This window comes from Sander vitreus, chromosome 12 (genome assembly GCF_031162955.1).
Source record: "Sander vitreus isolate 19-12246 chromosome 12, sanVit1, whole genome shotgun sequence".
In the NCBI taxonomy this organism is placed as follows: Eukaryota; Metazoa; Chordata; class Actinopteri; order Perciformes; family Percidae; genus Sander; species Sander vitreus.
Window position 1 is genome coordinate 562,501 of NC_135866.1, and position 22,611 is coordinate 585,111.

Below are 22,611 nucleotides of genomic sequence, written 5' to 3' on the forward strand. Positions count from 1 at the left end.
GGTAAATGTCCTGTAATGGGCCTATTCAATTGTTACCAGCCTGGCTGGAGCTGCATTTGCATTTGTAGGAGCAACGTAATACATTTATGTATTTATTTAATCGTGACAAAGCATTTGCATGGGGAATTTATTTGGCATTAATGTGAAAGTAATGTATGGAAGAGTGTTTGTACATATGTGTGAACGGAAGCAAATGAAGAGGGCTTGACTAGCATATCATTATATTATAATGATATGATAACATTTTCTGTTGCACGACTAAAACTACTTTTGAACGTACACATGTTCCACCAAAACAAGTTCCTTCCTGAGACTATTTAGCAGAGGCACCGTGGCTCTGTCTGGAGCTTAGCACCGCCCAAGATGATTGTGATTGGTTTAAAGAAATGCCAATAAACCAGAGCACGTTTTTCTCCCATCCCAGAATGCTGTGTGGACTAGCCAGACCCTCCTCTGCAGCGCTGTGGAGGAAGGTCTGACAATGCGAGACTAGACAGTCATTTGAAAAAAAGAAAGAAAAGAGTGATAGACAAATAGATGGCAAGATAATTTAGCACGGAGAAACCACAATATATTGTGAAAAATCAGCTATCAGATAAAGCATTAAACAATTCATGTTCAAATAATAAAGAAACAGCAATTGCGACTCGTCATGTGTTCATGTAAATATAATATAGAAGTAGCCTATGTATACAGCACCAAATAGATGGACTAGAATATATTGAATATACATGTAATTATTCAATGAAATACTCTAAATGAGAGCTTATTTATCATTCACAATATTGTAAGTAGTTATTTTTAAAATGAATATTTACTAGGCTACTATTATACTACTACTAGCCTACTATTACTTATATGAAGTCGCTTTGGATAAAATGTCAGCTACTCTAAATGTATTATTATAATGTATAAATGTAATTTACTACATGAACAAAAAGGAAAAGCCATGGTAGTGCTAGAAAAATAATGAAATGGGTAGAACATCCTCGAGAACATTTAATCAAAATGAAAGTCTGTCTTCCTCTTCCTGATATTAGGCATTCTTTAAACAAATACGCTTCCACTATTTGCATCTATCCATCTATCTATCTATCTATCTATCTATCTATCTATCTACCTATTCATCCATCCATCCATCCATCCATCCATCTATCCATCTATCTATCTATCTATCTATCTATCTATCTATCTATCTATCTATCTATCTCTCTATCTATCTATCTATCTATCTATCTATCTATCTATCTATTTATCTATCTATCTATCTATCTATCTATATCCATCTATCCATCCATCCATCCATCTGTCATGCTAGCTGGATAGCTAGCTGGCTTGCTAGCTATCTAATCTAATCTATATGTAGGCCTTTAAGTTAAAAAAATAAATAAATAAATAAAATAAAAATAAAAATAAAAAATAATACTACTAATAATAATAACAATAATTTAATTTAATTAGGTATATGTCTTTAGGTTTTTAAAATACAAAACTTGATTATAAACGGTTAAATGGCCGTCCCTGGACCAGTACCTAGTTATGTTTTCATCTCTTGTAATCTAGCTGCTACTTTGACAAATGTTGGACATTTTGATTTGTAGATGACAAGACAGCTGATTCTAATAAAACAACGTATAAAAAAAGTTACATTTTGACCTCAGAAAAAAACGTTAGCTGGTATCTCTCTTTTAGTTTCAAATGTGGCTCCTTTTATAACAGTAAGAACCATGGATGTATTAAGAGACCGGTAAGAACACACAGTGCAACTGAACATGTGCTGAGTAAGTGTCAGAACTCCAGCTTGTTTCTGATTGGAGGAATTCCGGATGTTACAACCGTCCCTGGTCTCCCGCCCATAGACAGTGAAATGAATCTCCCCTACTGCAATACTTTTATTTTGAAGGCTACTTTGGGACATACAGGAAGTAAACATTGTTCATATGCAATTTCCGTTTGTATATCCTGTTTGACGAAGGTTTGATTTTTACCTTTGTATGTTTTGTTGTTTTATTTTACAGCTAACGTCACATCGGCTCCAGCTATGAGTGCTGTCATCCCTCGGATAGAGCAGCTGTCTGCCAGAGTTGTTCGGGTTTTGGGCTGTAACCCGGGATCGATGACCCTGCAGGGAACCAACACATACCTGGTGGGCACTGGCCAAAGGTGAACCAGACAAATGAACGTTGACGTTTACTGTCTTCTCTCCCAGAATGTTTGTATTTGGAAACGACCATTTGGCCATAAACGTGGCCGTTAGGTTTGATGTCCAGGTAGCCCTCAGAATGCCCCGTTAGGACATCAAGCCACAATTCCATTATCATTTTTCTAAATTGAATGGTTCCTTGTTATGTTTATAGGCAAAAGTACATAGTATATAGACCAAGACTGATCATGTATACTGAATTTCCAGGGTCCACTGGTTATTTCGGCATATACTCAATATAGGAAATATAATTTCTCAATATACTCAATATAAGTACTTTTTAGGTTATTAGACTAAGTTAAAAAATATATAGGCAATTCCTATGTTGGTAGTCTGGAAGTTATACAAGTAATAGTTTGGTTTTATTCTGTCATAAAATAATATATACATAACTTACGTGCAGAAATATACTCTGTAGACAAAGGTTACAAAAATACTGATACCCAAAACAAAAACGCCAAATACGATATGTATGCTTATGTAAAGTAAAAAATGTAATGACATAAGACAATAAACTATAAAGAAAACCCCACCCAAAAGGTGAATAAATTATCATATATACTATACTATGCTACTTTTAAAGGCTTGAATATGCATACTTTATAAAAATGTGTGACTATATTCCAGGCGAGTGCTGATAGACACGGGAGAAGCTGCTGTGCCTGAATACATCAGCAGTCTGAAACAGGCACTGAGGCAGTTCAACACCAGCATCCAGGAGATCATCGTCACACACTGGCATCATGACCACACGGGCGGAGTGGAAGACATCTGCAGGGACATCACTGGTGAGGACAGTATGTGTACTGGGGAACAGGTTTAATGAGCCCTGGATTATCACTGTTCAGCAGCAGTATTATCTGAATTACAAATTGGAAAAAGGGCCAGTTCCATTTCAAGTCATTCATCCAAATTTCAACTGCTTGGGCTCTAGTTGTCACAAAAGTGGCTGAGTAAAAAATATATGTAGGGCAGAAATAACATATTTCATCATAGTTTGTTTGTTTTCCCTCCTGCAGGTTCTGAGGTGCGAGTCAGCAAACTGCCTCGCTCCAGCCAAGTCACAGAGACCGCTGGAAACAAAAGCTTTACTTATCTGAAAGATGGAGATGTTGTCCAGACGGAGGGGGCCACACTCAAGTCAGTTCACTTTATGTGAAAGTTGAATATGTATAGAGAGCATTTTAAACTGGTAGGACTTTAACTAGCTTTACAGGAAATATAAATAACATCCAAAGACATACTGTAAATAATGTGTACTATAATATGCACTATCATAGACACATAATTAAAAATAATACATCATTTAAAACAAAATTAAAAAGCCTTTCTCAAGATGGAAATGTATGCGATATTTTGAGTGTGCCATAGTAACATCAACATATGTGAGTATTTAGTGGTTAATGATTATCATACCTAACACTGTAATGGCTGGTTCCAGTCACTTATTTGAGCAGAGGGCCCTGTTTTATATGTGGTTATCCCAGAGTGCTGTTCACCCCAGGCCACACTGATGACCACATGGCCTTGCTGCTGGAGGAGGACCGGGTGCTCTTCTCTGGAGACTGCATCCTGGGCGAAGGCACAGCCGTGTTCGAGGATCTCTACGACTACATGAAGTCTCTGAAGATCCTGCTGGACTCCGAGGCTGATATCATCTACCCTGGTAGGTCAGCACACACCGGTATCAGTGCTACATTGATGATATCACTGCTATCAAACCAAGAAATCCTCACATTTGAGTAGGTGTAACCAGCAAATATTTGGCATTTTTGCTTGAAAGATCATTTTAACGATTTGTCAATTATCTAAGTTGTTGTCCATTAGGGCTGCACAATATATCATTTTCTTAAATCGTCATCGCGATATCAACTGGCGCAATAACCATATCGCGAAAGACACTCTGAGATTTCTTTGTGTTAGTTGAAAGAAAATATCAGTAGAAAACTGCACTTTATAATGTAACTGTTATTCTTTTTTAGTGGTGCCTTTTATATTAAATGTTAGAAATGATTTCCTTTCATTAGTTTTAAATTCAACAAGCATTTTGTTGTATTTTAACAGAATACTGAAAGCAGCAGAAATGCAGAACTCAGCACACTTTAATATCTGTTTATTTATCGAAAGTAATATAGTTATCGCGATATTCAACAATGTTATCACATATTTTTCTCATATGTGCATCCCTGTTGTCCATTCATTTTCTGTTGATCACTTCTAATCGTTTCAGTGCTACCAATTTAGCTTCTTTGATTTCTATCTTTTTTTTCTCCAAAATAATAACACATAACAATTAGCTGTTGTTCCTCCTGTCAGTCCAACCGACAAACCAAAAGAAGAAGCTTCTGCAGTCACTTTATTTTAGATGAAGATTAAATTAGTGCTGTGCGATATGGAAAAAAGATCAAATCTCACAATATTCTTGACCAAATACCCCGATGTTGATATTGCGACGATATTGTTGGGGTGCTTTCACAAAATATTTTTTTACAATGATATTTTTGATAAAAATCATGAGTAATGATCATGAGTTAACAAGCTGGACGAGCTCAGAGCCAGAATGAAATAGCAGAGGGACATGCTGGTTAACCAGCAGGCTGAACATTTGAACAGTGCTAACCTGAAGACCTTCAGACATCATCACATGTCCCACCAGAGGAGAGAGAACCCTGGATCACTGTCACTCACCCTTCTTCCCTCAGGCTGTCCGTCTGCTCCATGAGAACCCACCCACCACCTCAGTTTCTCCTGTTGTATATATTACTATTTTTATGGATTGTTATTGTTTTTATTGAGACGGAACAGGTACACAATGAATTTCAGTGCCCATTTTACTGTGTATGATTGTGTATGTGACAAATCAATTTGATTTGATTTTTAATGTGGATAAAATGACTAAGTGGGTAAAGGCAAATTATAGAACAGCAAGAACAGTCTGGTAAGTTCAGAACATGACATCACTTTACTGTAATGCTAGCTGTAAAACCAGGAGAAGACAACACTTATGTCATATTACAATTTCCAAAATCAAAGACAATACATAGTCTCACATCACGATATCGTGATATAATATCCAAATAATCCCTAGGTCTAGATTAAATGCAAAAAAAAGTTAGATTATAAATAGTTGCCACTTAAAATTGTGGCCCTCCACTTTCCTGATACACATCACAGGTGTCCATCAGTCAGTCTGACCTGTGAAGTAATGTAATTGTTTGGATAAAACCCGTGCTGCTGTTCTCTGTGCAGGTCACGGCCCTGTGGTTCAGGATGCTGGCTCAAGGATCAGACACTACATCAGCCACCGGGAACAAAGAGAGCAGCAGATCCTGGCTGCCATTCAGGATGGTGCAGGGAAGCCTTTCTCCTCAATGGAGCTCGTCAAGATGATCTACAAGGTCAGGACTAAACCGTCTGGTACTTTGATAAGTTCTCCAGTGTGTAGTCAAGGGCTGACTGATGTGAGTTGTGAAGCTGACACCAGCAGTATAGTACACCTTAGCCATATTTGGACTGTTGTAAAACATAGTCTCTGCAGCTAGGATAAGCTTGTTCAGTGGTATCCACACTAGATGGAGCTGCTTTCAGTTGCAAATAAGATGCAATTAGCAAGTTCCTCAATATACCAAGTAAACATATATAATAATGAAACCAAAACAAGAATAAGTCTATGGAAGTGACCTGAAAATAAGCCGGCAAGTAATCACACAAGTTACCCGTCTGTGCACATGGAGGTGATCAGGGTTCCAAATTAACTTTTTCATCCATCAGCCAAATGGCTAGTGAATGTTTAAATCTCACCAGCCATTCTCTCAAAAGATTTCCATTGTTTTTTTTGGGCTGGTAAGTGAGGCAAATCTACCAGCCACTTCCATATTCTACCAGCATTTGGCTAGTTGATGGTGCTAATTTTGGACCCTGGAGGTGATCATAGTCAAATGCTGTGCTTGCTTCCCACTGCTTCTCTCCCAGGACACTCCTGAATACCTGCATCAAGCAGCTAATGTGAACCTAGTCCATCACTTAAAGAAACTTGAGAAAGACGGCAAGATCACCCTGGGTACGTCATCTCATACTACCGCTGCAAAAGATTCTGGGAGAATTTTAGAGCATCAGTAATTTCAAGTCAACCAAATTGCTTGTGTTGTTGGATTTGCTTTGCACTCACTCACTGTTTCTGCCCCTCAGTGAACGAATCTTCACAGAACATCAAATGGAAGAGTAACCTGTGATGTCCACAGACACCGTGAAGAAATCAACTCTAATTGACCATTTGCCAAGGATGATGAAATCCGTTTAATTTTTCAATCGAAAATGATCACGTTTTAGCGTAACGTTTAGGGTCGAATGCCTTAGATCTGCTGATTGACAGATATGTTATTGATGGTCACACATGTTGCCTTGGATGTTTCCTGACTCGGAGCAAATGGAACAAGACCAACAATCACACCCCCGAGGACTGAGCTGCAGCCTGTGTCAGTGTCTTACAAGCCCAAAATGTGTCTGAAGGTCAGCTGAATTTTGCCTGTGGCAGAATGGAAAAGTAGCCCCGTCCTACAATGTGATTAGTGCGCCACTGTGCTCCCATCTGCCTGAATTACATTGTCTTATTTTTCTTCTTCCTTCTACGAGACTTTTTCCTCCCAGTTGAATAACTTAGCCAACACTTTTGTTGACTTGAAACTAATTTAGCTCATGGGCGCCCAGATAGCTCAGTTGGTAGAACGAGCGCCCATATATAGAGGTTTACTCCTCGACGCAGCGGGCCCAGGTTCGACTCCGACCTGTGGCCCTTTGCTGCGTGTCATTCCCCCCACCCCCCTCTCTCCCCTTTCATGTCTTCAGCTCTCCTGTCAAAAATAAAGGCCAAAAATGCTTGAAAAAATGTAGCTGCATTTGCTTTCATTAGCAGCCTAACTAAGGCTGTGGCCCTGGCCCTAACCCTAACCATGTAGAACATAGTCCTAGTGGCCGGTTAGCTCAGTTGGTATGTGGTGGTTTATTCCTCGATGCAGAAGGTCCAGGGTTCGAGTCTGACCTGTGACGGTTCTCTGCATGTCTCCCCCCCTCTCTCCCCTTTCACGTCTGAGCTGTCCTATCAATAAAGGCGGAAATGCCCATAAAAATAATCTTAAAAAATAACATAATCCTAAACAGCTATTTGATTAGTGACATGACCATTTTATCAGTGGAGTTTCTTTTTTCCTCCTCTTCCTCTCCTCCTTCCTCTGATTGCATTTAATATCTGTAGCCTTTGTAGGACTTTGGCAACTGATGGATGTCCTTTACCTAAAGAATAACAGTTTACCGGGGTATAAGACATATGAATTAAGAGGTGGTAGTTGTTAACATTAAGTCTGCCAAACTTAATTAACAGACCCCAGAAGGTACAGTGGGGTGGGGTAAAGAAAGGCCACTAGGATAAAGAAATCCAGCTGAGAGTAGAGATCAAAAATAAAATCCAACTGTTGACTGACAAATGTCTTTACATGATGATATATATTTCTGTCCAGACCACCATTTGGATTTATTTTTTTCTTCTGCTGTACCCCTTCTTAAAACGTTCATGTAATCTCTCTTTGTCTGTTTTCAGTCTTTATAATTAAGACCTTATTCTAGAAATGCTGCAAACGTTTTCATTTAGTCACTAGGGGGCAGTCTCTGCTAATATATGTAGTGGGGCACAACATGAAGAGTAAATTAGGATAATTTACACACATATTGCAACATACATTACAACAGACATTACAACTATTTTTTATTTGTTAAAAAATAAATGTCAAGAATGTGTGATGGAAAAGATTGTTGAAAAATATTGAATGGCCTACACCATTTTACTGTGAATTGCTGTTGTATTTCTTTCTGGTCATGAATGAGAATAATTGTGTATTTGTGATAATTATTAGATCATTCTGAGGGGGATAACTCATGGTAATGGTTATATATCAACTATGAAACTCATGAAATAAAAACCGCATTGAACAGCTGCATATGTTCTCCACCAAATCATCTCGATGACCCAGAATTATGAGTAATAATCAGACCTACTGCATAAACATTTGACCTGTGTCGTTTCCATATTGATTAACAGCTCTGATGCCATAAATACAGGAAGAGCCTTTTCTGTAGGCTTTTCAACATCACCACTTACAGTAAAGAACTACAGTGCATGTATCATGCAGCGCAGACATTGTGTAACTCATGTTTTTTTATTTTCAGGGTGCCTTAAAAACACATGGCCACAATTAGTGAAAAAGCACTGCAATAAAAATAATAGAGTAATTAACTATTGAGAACAACATCCATTCTTTATATGTGGCCTAAAGTTTCAGTTTCAAAATCAATTGATTTTCTTTTAAACTATTTCACAAATGAAAAACAAACACACAGTATTTTAGGTTGGGTGTGTGTGTGTGTGTGTGTGTGGGTGTGGTGGAGAGAGAATGGTAGAGAGACACCCAGCTCTGTGGTGTGGTAATGAGATGAGTGGAGGTGGTGATGATGGAGAGGAAGGGAGGGGGTCTACTGATAAAGATAAACAGCCGAGGAGCCTCTGAGCCAGAGGAACATGGCGGCCTCGGCCCTGGACGCCGCTGCCGCTCCGTCCCGTTGCCGCTGACCGATACCTCACCGACAACAGCGAGAGACACCCGGACTGCACGCACCTATGGCTTCTCAACTCTCAGGTAAGTTTCCTGTCATTCTCTTGACACCCTCCCCCCACTATTCCTGCTATCCCACCTCCCCAAAAATAGAGATAATATTCCTGAAGGGGCTTGTGTAAAGTGTCTGGATCAGTTTCTACCAAGGTTATCATACTTTATGGTTCACATTTCCTCTCAATAACGCCGCGACATTACCGTTATGACTAGTATGGTGTTATGAAAATATATTATAGGGTTAACTAACGTCAGTTGTACCCGGGAAATAACGTTAGAATCGACCGGTATTTACCGTGCAGTGTCTAAGCCTCTTTAAAGAACTGTTAGCGAGTGTAAACATGGAGACTTGGGTTTAGTGACTGACAGCTATCAGTAGGCTACCGAACCTGGTTTTTAGGCGAAATTATCGCTAAATAGACGGATAAAACTGTGCGTCTTCCAAATCCGCTGTCAGGTCTCAAGTCTTTTGGTGAAAAAAGTAAACGCTGATATGCTGGTGTTTGTCTAACGTGTTCAAACATTGTGTGGTATCTGCACAAATACCCCAAACGGGACTTTGCTGTTTAACTTTAACAGTTAGCTGTTAAAAGCCCTTCCTTATCAACAGCGACAACTGCGAGCTAAACCGTGGACGTTCAGCTACAAGCTGCTGTTGTCACAGTAGAATCTCACGACCCCAACATTTATTGGTTTATTTTCGAGGTGTTTTTGTGACTATAGTAAATATAGTAGTTTGATTGTGAAATGTTTGACTTATTCCCGGTGGTTCATATTGCTCGGACTTCCTCAACCAACTCAAGCGTCAAGTGGAATAAAAAGTATAGTCCCGTTTTTGGTTTCAAAATAAAACACCAATTGATTTTTAAATCCAATTTATGTTAATTACTTACATTTACTCAAACATTATATTAAATTGCGGATTGATTGATAGTTTGTCATGTAGCATGTTATTGTGTTAAAGCTGTCATAATCATTTTCAAATCAAATGTAGTAAGCTATCACAGGACTGTTTATTGAGGTAACCCATTTACAGAGTTACAGCCAGATGCGTACCTAGTAGGCTAGTTGTAGGCAAGACACCTGTATTTGTAATCCCAGCATGTATTATAACTATATCTGACGCGAGTGTTTTTGGTATTGTAGCTGTTTTTATTTTTTAATACTTAATAGTTATATTTTGAAGAGTGATTTTACCAGCTTCCGGTTTTGATTCTGTTCATTTTTGTCAACTCGACACAGTTTATCGGTCGTTAGATATGAAGAGGCCTGTTTTATACAGGCTATGGAAGAGACGCTTATACATATAATATTATTTATTAATAAAATTGTAAACATCCAATAAAAAATGTAAAATGTATCCTGAAAAAATGTAACTTTTTGAAATGAAGCGTGATTTCCTATCCCAATGGGGAAAAAACAGGTTGAACACAGTATGCTGAGAAAAATATACATTGCAGAGATGTGGCTGGACAACAATTGACATAAAATGCATTTCTATCAATTATGTCATTCAAGTCTTTCTTAAAGGAGCCCAGAGTCTTTGGTTCGCTATGGTTGACAAAGCTGTTGATAATCTGCATAGAAAGCCTGCATGGGGTGTCAGCTGCAGGGCTGTGATTTAATGTGCTGCACAAGTTTATACTGAATAGAAATACAGCACAGGTTAACCCTTATTGTGTAACAGTCCGGTACAGTAGGCATTTGCCATTGTTCAGGAATTTGTCCAGATTTGCTGTTGTGCAGGTTTGTCTGTGTTTGCTGTTGTGCTGGTATGTTATTGTAAAGAACCTGTAAGTTTGCCTACCTGATATGTACCATCTGACTCCTCTGGATATGTTATCTTTGAGGGCTGGAACCTTGATTTTGCCTCTTTTAAGCTTATTTGCTTTTTCCTGCACCCCAAAGTGAACTTTGAAAAGGATTGCAACATGTACACCAGGTTACCAGGTTCTGTGCGTATCCTCTCTGTCTCTGAGAGATAGTTTCTACAGTCTGTTTGGCCTTTTTTTGCTTAAAAGATCAAGGATGTTTTCATGCTGTTTGTGCATCTGCACAGTTCAGTATCTTGATACACACATTGTGCATGCTTGTTTTTTATGTTTGAGGATCTCAGATTTGTTTCTATTGTGGTTTTGTTAGCTTGATGGTGTTTTAAGCCCTCAACGTCTCCTTCCAGGCAGCGCTGCAACCGTTGACTTCAAGGCACCTAACCCTAACCATAACCATAACATTAACTATTGCCTAATCCTAGTACATTGGGGGCTTAAAACACCGATAAACATTTTGTTCCTTCTATATTACAATTTCGTCAACTCTGCTGTAATGCACCAGGATAGTGTTAGGACCTTATCTTTGGAGTAGCCGTGTGTTGTTATGAGAGCAGTTTAATGTCTTTTGCATAGTAAGCTGATGGGAAAGGCTTGATAATCCAGATGTGTATGTGTGACAGAGATTCATGGGGGGATGATGATGGAGATTCATTGACAAGTTTGAGGAAAGATTTGGAGGGCCTCAAGTGGGACCAACGCACACCACAGACACGCTGAGGAAACCCAATGGGAGAAAGACTGTTTGGACGTAAAAGACTTTGCTTTCTTGTTTTCCCACCAACAGTCTTTTGTAAAACAACCTGAACGAACACAACGAGGAAACACTGGTGCTGGCCATGCCCAGAGAGAGACAACGCACAACCCCTTTTAGAATTAGGGAAGACCTACGCTCACGGGTCAGGCAAGTTAGTCTCATCCTCACGTTAAACGTGACACATAGGGACAAGGAGACCAGGGGATTAGTGTTACGGGCTAAGTTAACCTTTTACCACTGGTGTTTATTGTGTAACGAGCCCGGTTAGCTTAAACATAACCCATAACAATAATGATTTGTCTGGTTAAATATCAGTATGCTTCAATACCATTTCAATGCCAAACTACCTGCAGCAAGAGTGCAGGAATGTTTAAGACCATGATCTTAGGTTGGTAGCTTGCCCAGTGAGGGCTCCTTAGTGGCTTGAGTTCATTAAACCACGTGATGGCTCAGATAATTCCCTGACCAATGACAACAGCAGCAGGAGGAGGGGGGGGAGGGGGAGGCTTGACTGTGCAGTCTACATAGCATGTTTTCTACCGGGTCTTATCCTCAACAAGCAAATGCTAAAGAAACAGAAATGCTCATTTAAAAAAAATAGATTAGTCAAATAGATTTCATTTTTGGTTCCTGATTCCCACTCTACTAGTTTATCTGCCATCTGTTATGGCAGATAAACTGTGTTTGTTTATGTCTGGCTCTTCTCTCCAACTTAACACACACACACACACACACACACACACACACACACGTCATGATTCCCCTGAAAGCCTCCTGTAGTGCCTGAACACCATAATTACTGTAATATTCACCCAACAAGAGTTATAGTGGATGTGCATATGACAGTAGCAGGTTCCCTCTCTAAACTGCAGTACATTGGGTCACAGTTTTTGTACATATTTTTTAAAAATTTGATAAGCTGGTACTTTTCTAGGGAAACATTTAATTGCTTTAAGTCTAAACCGCAATATTTTTGTGACTCAAATGTAATCATTAACTCAAAATCTTGATTACATGAGAGGCTCAACTTGGGGCTGACAAACACCACAACAGCTATTCTATACACAGCACTTTTATTTTTGTAATTTGAATATTTTAATGATTATATTATATTATACTCACACTTCAAAAACAGCAGCAGCACTGATATAACTGCTAATATCCTAGGCAGGGTGATGCAGCTGACATATACAGTAGCTACACTTGCAAAGGTGTATGCACTCACTTAAGATATATCACCACTTTGATCAAATGTGCAGGGACTATGTCTTGGTCATAGCACAGTGTGTAGACCAGCACCGTTTCTATTGGCCAATATGAATTTACAGGTCAACAACGATGGACACTGTATGCCACCGTGTAAATGTGATATTTTACAACTTATTTCAGAAACTTCCCTTGACTTTAGATTCCCGCTTTGAATTCTGACTCTCAGGGCTGTTACAGAAAGTTTGAGTTTCTGAAATTGACAAAATCTCTGAAAGGCAGCATAATATTAAACTTCTGTTACATATCAGACCTAATCTTTAAAGTGCTTTAATAAGTTAAAACAAACAGCTTTGCAGCAGTCCACAGGACCTTCCTATGTGCAAACTGTAATGAAAGCTGTGCAGGGTTGATGCAGCCGACCTGTGAGCCAAGTCTAGCAGGTTGCATAACAAGTGCTAATTTGGTTAGCTAGAGCTGGCGGCTGTGATTCTCCTGCACTGTGACAGCAGAGCTGAGTTAGAGAAAGTCCACAGGCCTCCGGCTGGATAATACAAGCTAATATCATAACAAGCTTTTGCAGAACAAACGTAGGCCGTGGCCAGAGCTAATTGTGATGGTCATAACCGCTTTTTGGCGTCAAGACGCTGTTGCTAAAATAACAGTGAGGAGACTGAGCAGTCAGTAGTATTCTTGTGGTTATTGCAGCCAAAAGTCATAATAATGCTTAATTTTAATAATCCAATATTCAGTCTGATCCAATTTCACATTGTAGGCAGAATCACCTCAAACCCTATAGACAAATTATAGCTGTTTCTTCGTAAATTATTCAATTTGTTGGATTAGGAAGTACTCTTGAAGCTTGTAAACTTCAATCTGCAGACAACTTTTCCACATTCAAATTGATGCAGCATCACACATACAGTATGTGGCAGAAGGGTGCAGCATGCTGTGAGGTGTTTGAGGATAAAGGACGGTGGTAAAAAACCCAGCCATTAGCCGAAGCCAGACTAATCTCTGAATGACTCTTATTTTCAGGAGTCAGAGTATGACAAAGCCCACTCCTTCCAAGTCTGAGCAGCACGTAGTGCGAACCTGTGTCATGCAAGATGATTAGTTGATCCAACATACTGTGGGAAAGTTTGGGAGTACTGCCACATGTGATCTTCCAGCAAAGCATAGGAAAAATTCTACTTCAATGCACTTAATATTGTTTTCCATCTCACCACTGTCCCGTCCATTCACGTTGATAAATCAACGAAATGTTTCTTTCCTGGATGTTGGGATTTGTTTACACTGTCACTGGAGTGAAATTGATTTCCGTTTACTGATTTCTTAAACGTTGCGAAACATACCACTGCTTTCTTGTACCTCCAACCAAGTATAAAAAACACAGTCATGTAAACGTGTCCACAAGACACCTGTGTACGCTCGCTAACGTGTAGCCCAGAGACAACCAAGGCAGAGATCATTTATTGACATGATAGTCTATATCCACAACGTTCTACTTCCAGGATTGTTCAGGTGCCGCCAAATGTCCGTCCCCTTCCTCTGTCTCTGTGTTGGCGTTCTAACCTCTGGTGGATTTGTGAGGACTATGGTTAACTGCTCCTCAGATCTCTGCAGGGTAAATCCAGACAGCTAGCTAGACTATCTGTCCAATCTGAGTTTTCTGTTGCACGACTAAAACTGCTTTTGAACGTACACATGTTCCTTCCCGAGGCTATGTGTCCAGGGCTTAGCACCGCCCAAGATGATTGTGATTGGTTTAAAGAAATGCCAATAAACCAGAGCACGTTTTTCTCCCATCCCAGAATGCTGTGTGGAGTAACCAGACCCTTCTCTGCAGCGCTGTGGAGGAAGGTCTGGCAATGCGAGACTATTGACATGGTGACAGCTAAGACTGGCACATGGGACATCCATTCATATTCTCTAATGTAATGCATGTACAGTACATGAGATAACCCCTGTCACCATAATCTAGAATCACTGCTGTGTTGTTTTGCAGATGGAGCATCCTTTGGAAAAGTGCAGTGTGGTTTGTGTATGGTGATGGACCTTTTGATTCTGGCCGGGATTATGAGACTGATCAACCTCTGTTATGTGGTGGTACAGTAAAGCAGCTCTGAGCTAAGTGTAGCCATGGTTCTCTGTGTTACCATAGAGCTGCTTAGTAACGCAAATTAATCACAGCCAGGAAGTAGGCCATCTCTCTGTGTCTCTCATTGACTTTCTGTTCTGTGTGTGTGTGTGTGTGTGTGTGTGTGTGTGTGTGTGTGTGTGTGTGTGTGTGTGTGTGTGTGTGTGTGTGTGTGTGTGTGTGTGTGTGTGTGTGTGTGTGTGCCTCATATGCAAATAATTACCAGTGAACTCTCCATCACTAACAACCAAATTAGGTCTCCAACATGAACCATTATTATGGCTGTGTATGTGTAAATATGTGTGCGTGGGTTTTTCCTCCCTCAGGTTAAAATAACAGCCGGGTGGAAGTCCACTACACCTAAGGACTTATTAGTTATTCTTCAAAACAAAATGTATTTGTTTTAGGGCTGGGCTATATGGCAAAAAATGTGATCCCGATATATTTTCCCATTTTGAAGTGCATACTGACTTAAGCCGGAAGATACCGAGTCATCTTACAATTAGAAAGTGCAAACTAAGAGAGTGGTCACTTTTCTTTTCATGTTGTAAACAACCTTAAACTACTTAAGCAACATATTAAATGTAAAAAAAACTCATCTTAAAGGTTTAGCACAACACCAGACAAAGTAAGGCAGTACATGTGGTAACAAGTATCTTTCACTATAAATCAATAAGAAATGGCGCTCTTTATATTTTTGCTCCTTTTTAAATGTCTTTCATATGGGGCAATGGCCACAAAAGAAGACATGAGTGATTGTTGTTTTGGTACAGGAGCTACAGCACAGCTAATGCTGCACACGAACGTGTGTGTGTGTGTGCGTGTGTGTGATTTGCATCCCTCCCCCCTTTTTCAGTTTTAACTGTCGATCTCCAGAAGCCCATTCTGAGCTGTCTACAGTGAAAGGTTCTTTGGAGAGCTGTGTCTTCTTTCATCAGGAAACACAACTTTTTGGACAAAATAATCTTATCTAAAGCTTTTTCCGGAGCTTTTAACCACATCTCCTAAGTCCTGAGAAAATAGAAGATCCAAAGAAAGAACCTCTCTTTCCTGGAATTATTGTTGAAAAAGACTAAATCACTTTTACACCTTACTGCTTTGCACAACTTTCAAATGCACAAACTGAGCTAAATCACACAGCCACGCTGTCTGTCATTGTGTGTGCAGGAAAAACATTGGACTTGCATGTGTGCTTGGGCAATTAACATAGCAGTTGGGTAGAGATCAGCTGTCCACCCCTCTCTCTCTCTCTCACACACACACACACACACACACGCACAAACGCACACAGACACATGTACACATAGGCAGCTATCTCTCAGTGGTGGCAGGTGCATGTTTAAGTGTTGTGTAGTTTGAGTCCACTGTGTCCAACTGCCTGGGAAGGCAGCTCTCTAACACATGCACACATACACACACACACACCAGGGGGAAGAGCCAGCAGATGTCTCGGATTTGGCCGCTGACCAAAAAAACTCACTTCTTCTTTTTTACTAGTTTACATTTGGTCCTCTCGATTACATTAACCCTTATATATATACACACACACACACACACACACACTTTGCATTTTAAACCTCAGTGTATCATTATCAAACTGACTGTTATGCCTTGGTAGAATCCCTGTAGAAAATCAACAAACCATGGGGCAGACATGTTGTGGCCTGTTTTTTTTTTTTTTCTGTCAAAATGCTCCCTGAAGGGCGCCCAGATAGCTCAGTTGGTAGAGCGGGTGCCCATTTGTTGAGGTTTACTACTTGACGTAGCGGGCCACAGGTTCGACTCTGACCTGCGGCCCTTTGCTGCGTGTCATTCCCCCTCTCTCTCTCCCCTTTCATGTCTTCAGCTGTCCTGTCAAATAAAGACCTAAAATAATCCAAAACAAATAAAAAAAATGCTCCCTGAAAATGTGCACATTCAATTTGGTGGAAAATGATTAAAACGTGTGTGTTGCCCGTCAGGCTCTGGCTCAAGAAAGAAGTTTTGGTGTGGATCTTGCGACATGACACTGAATATAATGAATAATAAATAAATGTGGTACATTTCTAGTCCTTTTTGACTGCGTAGAAAGGACCGTCCTTGATATTGTAAGATTTCAGGATAAGGCATTTAGGTGAAGACCTCACTAATGTATGAGTTTTAGCGAAATACAAACCAGAAATAGCAGTAAGAAGGGACAAAGTCATAGTAACCTTTCGCACAAAACATTTGTATCAGATGAAGAGGGAAGAAGACGTGGGAGAGAGGATGTGATTCACTGAGGAGAACTTGAGATGTGCCATATTTCCTGAAAGAATGACTTTTCAACCGATTACATAAGATAAGGTGAGGTGACACAGAGTGACTGACATCTAGTGAGTGGTTGAGTCTTTCAGTGTCTTTGCTCGAGGGCACAGCAACAGGACATTTGATCTGACTTGTCAGTGGAGACAATGTAAATATGATCAACATGAAAATAAAAGTTGATTATACTGTAAAAGGCTTCTTATACTAGAGGGATTCAAGCAGGTTTCTGCATCAGCTCAGCTGTTCAAGGAAAGTGAGACAAATTGTTTTCTGAAATAGAATGTTTGTGAACGTGAACCGAAGCCAGTGGGAACTGGATGAACCTGGACCAGCACCATACTGGCCCGGGTCAGCCTCACAGTGTGAAAAAGGCACTGAAAACTCTCTGAATGGTCCTCCCAGGCAGGGTCAGTGTCTGGGAAACGCAGCAGGTTCTCTTGTTATTGTGGGCAAGGCTGGGTCTTCCAGCATAACCAGTGGGTGATGGTTAAGGTGAAATTCTGCTAAATTATTGTACACTGTAAAAACAGCATATCAAACGCACACTTGCATACATTTGATCCTGGGTGTATGACGCCTAGTTGTACTCAATGACGGGCCGACTCCTGTTGTGCAGTAATAGGTTACGGCTCACCAAACCCTGGAAACTGAACATTCATACACTTTATCTGCATTTCATTATTATCTGCGTGAATCCATTCAGTATTATAGTCTAAAGTCTACTATCATAGTGAGATTACTGGTCTCGGAAAGTACTACTCAGCCTGTGAAAACAGTTTGTGAGAAAATGACCAATAACTAACCCTAACCCTAAAGAACAGAAAGCTTGCATTACAATCTGGGAATGCAGAATTCGAAACCCATCTTCATGTTTACATCTTCTGACAAAATCCCCTTTTAACGTATTAATCATTCTTCTTGTTTTATGTGTCTTAAAGAGAGGACTGAAAGAGGATGCATGTTTACCTAGGATGCTTTGCATATGAGGTAAGACCATTTCATTATGATAAATATTTTAATTTCTTTTGCCATTTTAATATATATTCTTTGCTTTTATGTATCATAACCAAATGCATATAACCTGGGGAAGTGGCACTCCAAAACTACCATTCTCAGGTCTTAGTTTACCATTTTATTTTATTTAGAAGATAAAATGAATGAGGCAATGTTGGTGTTCTGCATGTCCCAACTTAATGGGAACACTTAATTTGTGGAAAATAAATCATTAATTTCTACAGAATCTGTCTAGATGTTTTTTTTGAAGTAGAGTATAATATGCAACATTCAGTTTCACATGGCATCTTGCATTATAGCATATATGCAAAATGCAATGTTTTACTGCACAGCACCACGGGGCTCATCAACCTACGTGATTGGGAATTCTTAAAATTAGTGTGATGTCACATAGAAATATGATAATCCGAGGTAGAAGAGGTGGGGTTAAGAGAATATTAGAACTAAATGTGACCACAGGCAGATCAAAGGTTGAGAAACCCTGATAGGGTTTATACAGTGAAGCTTAAAAACTGGTTCCCTGTAACTGCAAACTGTGTGTGTTTAAGTGAGACTGCTAGCCTGACACATTTTCTGTTTGTGTGCGCTACAGAGAGCTGTGCGAATACATGTGCTAGCTGTGTGTGTGTGTGTGTGTGTGTGTGTGTGTGTGTGTCCTGTGAAGCACAGCTGCTTCCACCAGCACTTACAGCTTTTGTCATTTTTAAAATTACCTCTCTCTCTCTCTCTCTCTCTCTCTCTCTCTCACTCTCACTTTCACTTGTGTTTTCTGCCATCTCAAACAGGGCCAAGGCTTATTTTGAGAGTGCTGGATGTAAAGTAACACATTTTCTCACCTTCTCTCAGTCTTTCCCTGTCACTCATTGCCTCTACTGTCTCTGACAGACTTTCATTTGCTTTCATTTTTATATACAAAGGTGGTAGTGTAGATACGTTATATGGCTACCAAATGTACGAGACTGGACACCCCTGTCTAGGCCCCTATTTCCAGTGAGGGGACATTTTAATGGTACATACTTTTAGACAGTGCTTTCAACTTAATGGCAACAGTTTGGTAAAGACCCTTTCTTGTTTCAACATGACAATGCCCCCGTGCACAAAGCAAGGTTCATAAAGAGAGGTTTTGTTCCTTTTTGGTGTGGAAGAACGTGAGCCCTGACCTCAGCCGCCATCCAACACATTTGGGATGAAGTGGAGCAAATCCATGCAGCCAGGTTCCAACATTTTGTGGCAAGCCTCCCAGGAGAATGGAGGCTGTTACTGTATGTCAGCAGATTAATGCCACAACCACGTATGGGTATATTTGGTCAGGTATCCATATACTTTTGTCCATATAGTGTATGTTATTATTATATCCTAGAATGAGCCACATATTACCATCCAATACTCAGTATGAAGGTATTTCTTTTGTCAATATCAACACTATGCCTAATGTGTGAACTATGGCAGTCTCAACTACAAAACATGCAGCATTTTAGTTTTTTAAATGTCACCAATGTCACATACAGGGTTCCCGGGGGTCCTTAAAAAGTCTTAAAATGTCTTAAATTAAACTTTGTGAAATTAAGGTTATAAAATGGCTTAAATTTACTTTAAATTTGCTGTAGGTAGTATTACATTTGCTGACAGTGTTTCAAGAGATGATGATGACATGATTTTCTATACCTGGGACACAAATTGGAGTGTAATCAATGATAAAAACATCATGAAATTATACATAGCACTGCTACCAAATGTAATGCAAGTCCAACATTTTAGAACAGCAGGTCATGTAAATCATTCAGTATCTAGAGGGAGTTTTTTTTCTGCACATTGGCTAACATGAGGGAGGAGTGTGTGTGTGTGTGTGTGTGTGAGATGTGGGAGGAGACAGGGAGGTGTGTGTGTGTGTGCGTGTGTGCTGTGGGAGGAGACAGGGAGGAGTGTGTATGTGGGAGGAGACAGGGAGGAGTGTGTGTCTACATGATGAGAGAGAGAGAGAGAGAGAGAGAGAGAGAGGATTTGTGGCATGTAGTTTGTCAGCTGTCATTAGGCGCAGATGACACACACACAAAGGTAATCTCGCAGAGAAAAGAGGGGAAATACAAAACGAGTGTGTGTTTGGGTGGTGTGTGTTGTGCACTGCTGTGTTGACTGTGTGTATAGTGTCAAAACCAGTGTCCAACCGGCCGGCATGGGATGGTCGGCTGGCTCTGGACTGGTTATGGACTGGTTTAACCAAAGCAGAGGTAAGTGACCATCAGACTCTTACTTTTTTCTTTTCTCAGTAACACATTTAAAGGGCCAGTCTGTAAGGTTTAACAGCAAACATTTAAGCTATATCTTTACTTTCATAATTGAAGTGTTTGCGTGAGTTTGTAGACGGCTGTTTTTGTGTAATACTCCTGTGTTTACTAACCAAACTGAAGCTTAAAAAGCATTGCTAAACATTATTAACTCAAATGAAGTTGTTGGGCCCTGTGTTGAAACACTGTCAGTCAATTTGGGAGTCATGTAAGGGCCCACCCATGTGAGATAGTTGAGCCACTGTTTTGTTTGCTCTTGGAAGATTACATCTTAAAAATCAATTGTTGGAAAATAAATGTTTATTTTATTTCAAGAACAGTCTTATTTCTTACTATACAATTACATAAATATCTCAATTATTATAAACCATAGAACAACATCTTAAGCTGTAGTATTAATTGTAATATTATCTTTACTGTATGTCTATTATTACCAAGATGAGTTTGATGCTCACAGTATGCAAGACTATCTTCTTAGTCAGACTTGGACTTTGAGCTGTTGTGTGTGTCTGTGTGTGTGTGTGTGTGTGTGTGTGACCAGTCATTCATAACCACTCCCCCCAACACACACACAGATAGTGCCCAGTCAGCAGGCCTGTCACCTGAGGTCTAACCAGCCAACTGTTCAGTAACAACTGTTGTTGCACTCATTCAGAAAGCAGCATGTTCACTATGTGCAGCGAATGTCAAGAGAAAAAGTATAGAACTGGCAACATTTTTCACAGTTTTACAAAGTCAGTTGGTGAATGCAGAGTTTCACGATGACAACTTCACAGTTTAGAAAAATATGAAGTTGGAAGCTTTCAATGTACCCAGTTAGTAAGGTGTTAGATCTGTGTTAATTACAGTTTACTTACAAGGATATCTACACAGGATAATACATCACATACGATTTAATGTTGTTTGTTTTCAAATAAAGCTAGATATCCAACATCTGGAAAACATGACACATAGTGAAAGAACAAATCAATGCTTTGGTGCTTTTGAATGATTATTGCACAATGTGCCCTTGCAGACCAATGATAACTTCTAAACAAACTAGATATGCGTCGTTGTTGGAAATACTGAGCTGAGTTTTTAAAGGCATTTTCTTTCTAAACTTACTGCTATGAAATATTTCATATTCACACTGCAAAAACTGGATAGTTTTAGAAAGTGGCTCAGCTGTGACTGTATGTTAATTTCCGCGCTGACACTAGCTGTAGCTGCAGATAAGTCCATCAGTGAGTTGAAGGTGCAGTTTGACCCCGAGGCCAGTATAACTATGTGAAACTCCAGCAGTGTTTTTTGCTTTCGTTTTGTATTGCTTTAAAGCTGTCACTCGTCTTCTCAGTACATTGAACTCCCATCAGTTGAGTCATTATCAGATACAAGCTTTATTGATATTGGACTTGTCAGTGTATTACAGGCTATCATGGCGTATTGTGTTGAGGGGAAACTGAAATCTATATATTTTTTTTTTCTGCATAAATCTGTAATATGTCACAATATTGCATAGAATCACCATCTGTCTTAGCTTATTATTAGTCGAACTTTGTTAAAAGCATCATGAGTGTTTTGTCAACAAGCTGATGCTGTATTGTTTCTGTACACCCCCACTATAGACAAGGTTAAACCCTTTCATTTTCATTCCCTGAGACTTCTTGTTGTCCTTCATATGAAATTATCCTAATCTGAGAAGATAGATATGAAACCTGAGCTGAGAAGACTTCACGCTCAGGATTTTGTGTCCAGATTTGGCCGCTGTTGAATGTTGTATGTAGAACAACACTTCAGCCACTATACAGAGCATGACCAGAGATAGACAGTGTCTCTCTCTCTCTCTCTCTGTCTCTCTCGCTGTCTCTCTTCTCTCTCTCTCTCTCTCTCTCTCTCTCTGTCTCTCTCTATCTGTCTCTCTCTCTCTCGCTCTCTCTGTCTCTCTGTCTCTCTCTCTGTCTCTCTCTCTCTCTGTCTCTCTCTCATATACATGTTAGATAATAGTACACATTCAAGAGTCCAGAGTGTTTGAGAGAGACTAAGTGCTAGTCTTATATGTGCAAATTGGTGCACATTACATTTGGTTTGCATTTTTTTAATATGGAAGAGTATTGGTGATGTGTTTCTCATAATGTGCCCGTGTGTGCGTCCGTGTGTACTAATAATTGAATTAGCATCTGGGCAGGCATGTTCAATGTTATTGATTCCGGTCTATAATCGATCGGGCTCCCCCCGTACATGAAGCTGCCCATG

General features: G+C 39.7%; 2 protein-coding genes and 1 long non-coding RNA gene across 4 annotated transcripts in view; all 3 read left to right on the plus strand.

Moving 5' to 3' along the window:
* Positions 1-1,924: 1,924 nt before the first annotated feature.
* lactb2 (lactamase, beta 2) lies at positions 1,925-8,191 on the plus strand. 2 transcript variants are annotated; one of them, XM_078264375.1, is made up of 7 exons: positions 1,925-2,163; positions 2,831-2,991; positions 3,223-3,343; positions 3,661-3,869; positions 5,453-5,601; positions 6,176-6,263; positions 6,392-8,191. In XM_078264375.1, exons 1-7 carry the CDS (start codon positions 2,042-2,044, stop codon positions 6,433-6,435), a joined length of 894 nt encoding a protein of 297 aa, XP_078120501.1. In that variant the 5' UTR covers positions 1,925-2,041; the 3' UTR covers positions 6,436-8,191. The 2 variants fall into 2 exon arrangements, with proteins under 2 accessions (XP_078120501.1, XP_078120502.1); XM_078264376.1 differs by having other exon boundaries at positions 1,926-2,163; positions 3,691-3,869.
* A 608-nt stretch (positions 8,192-8,799) lies between these two features.
* LOC144527127 (uncharacterized) lies at positions 8,800-19,607 on the plus strand. Its single transcript, XR_013502792.1, has 3 exons — positions 8,800-8,889; positions 18,019-18,067; positions 18,880-19,607. It is a non-coding gene; the product is annotated as an uncharacterized LOC144527127 (long non-coding RNA).
* Positions 19,608-20,094: 487 nt separating this feature from the next.
* The window catches only part of LOC144527126 (nuclear receptor coactivator 2-like), a 52,737-nt gene continuing 50,220 nt past the window's right edge, over positions 20,095-22,611 (plus strand). Inside the window, exon 1 of the mRNA XM_078265015.1 lies at positions 20,095-20,322. The gene's annotated coding sequence lies outside the window, so the exon portion shown is untranslated. The remainder of the gene's footprint in view (positions 20,323-22,611) is intronic.

Excerpts from the sequence above, each read along its gene's own strand:
- lactb2 (XM_078264375.1), top strand. The coding sequence starts at position 2,042 with ATGAGTGCTGTCATCCCTCGGATAGAGCAGCTGTCTGCCAGAGTTGTT. Across the intron at positions 2,164-2,830 it reads CTGGTGGGCACTGGCCAAAG|GCGAGTGCTGATAGACACGG; the intron begins GTGAACCAGACA and ends ACTATATTCCAG. Across the intron at positions 3,344-3,660 it reads ACGGAGGGGGCCACACTCAA|AGGGCCCTGTTTTATATGTG; the intron begins GTCAGTTCACTT and ends TTATTTGAGCAG.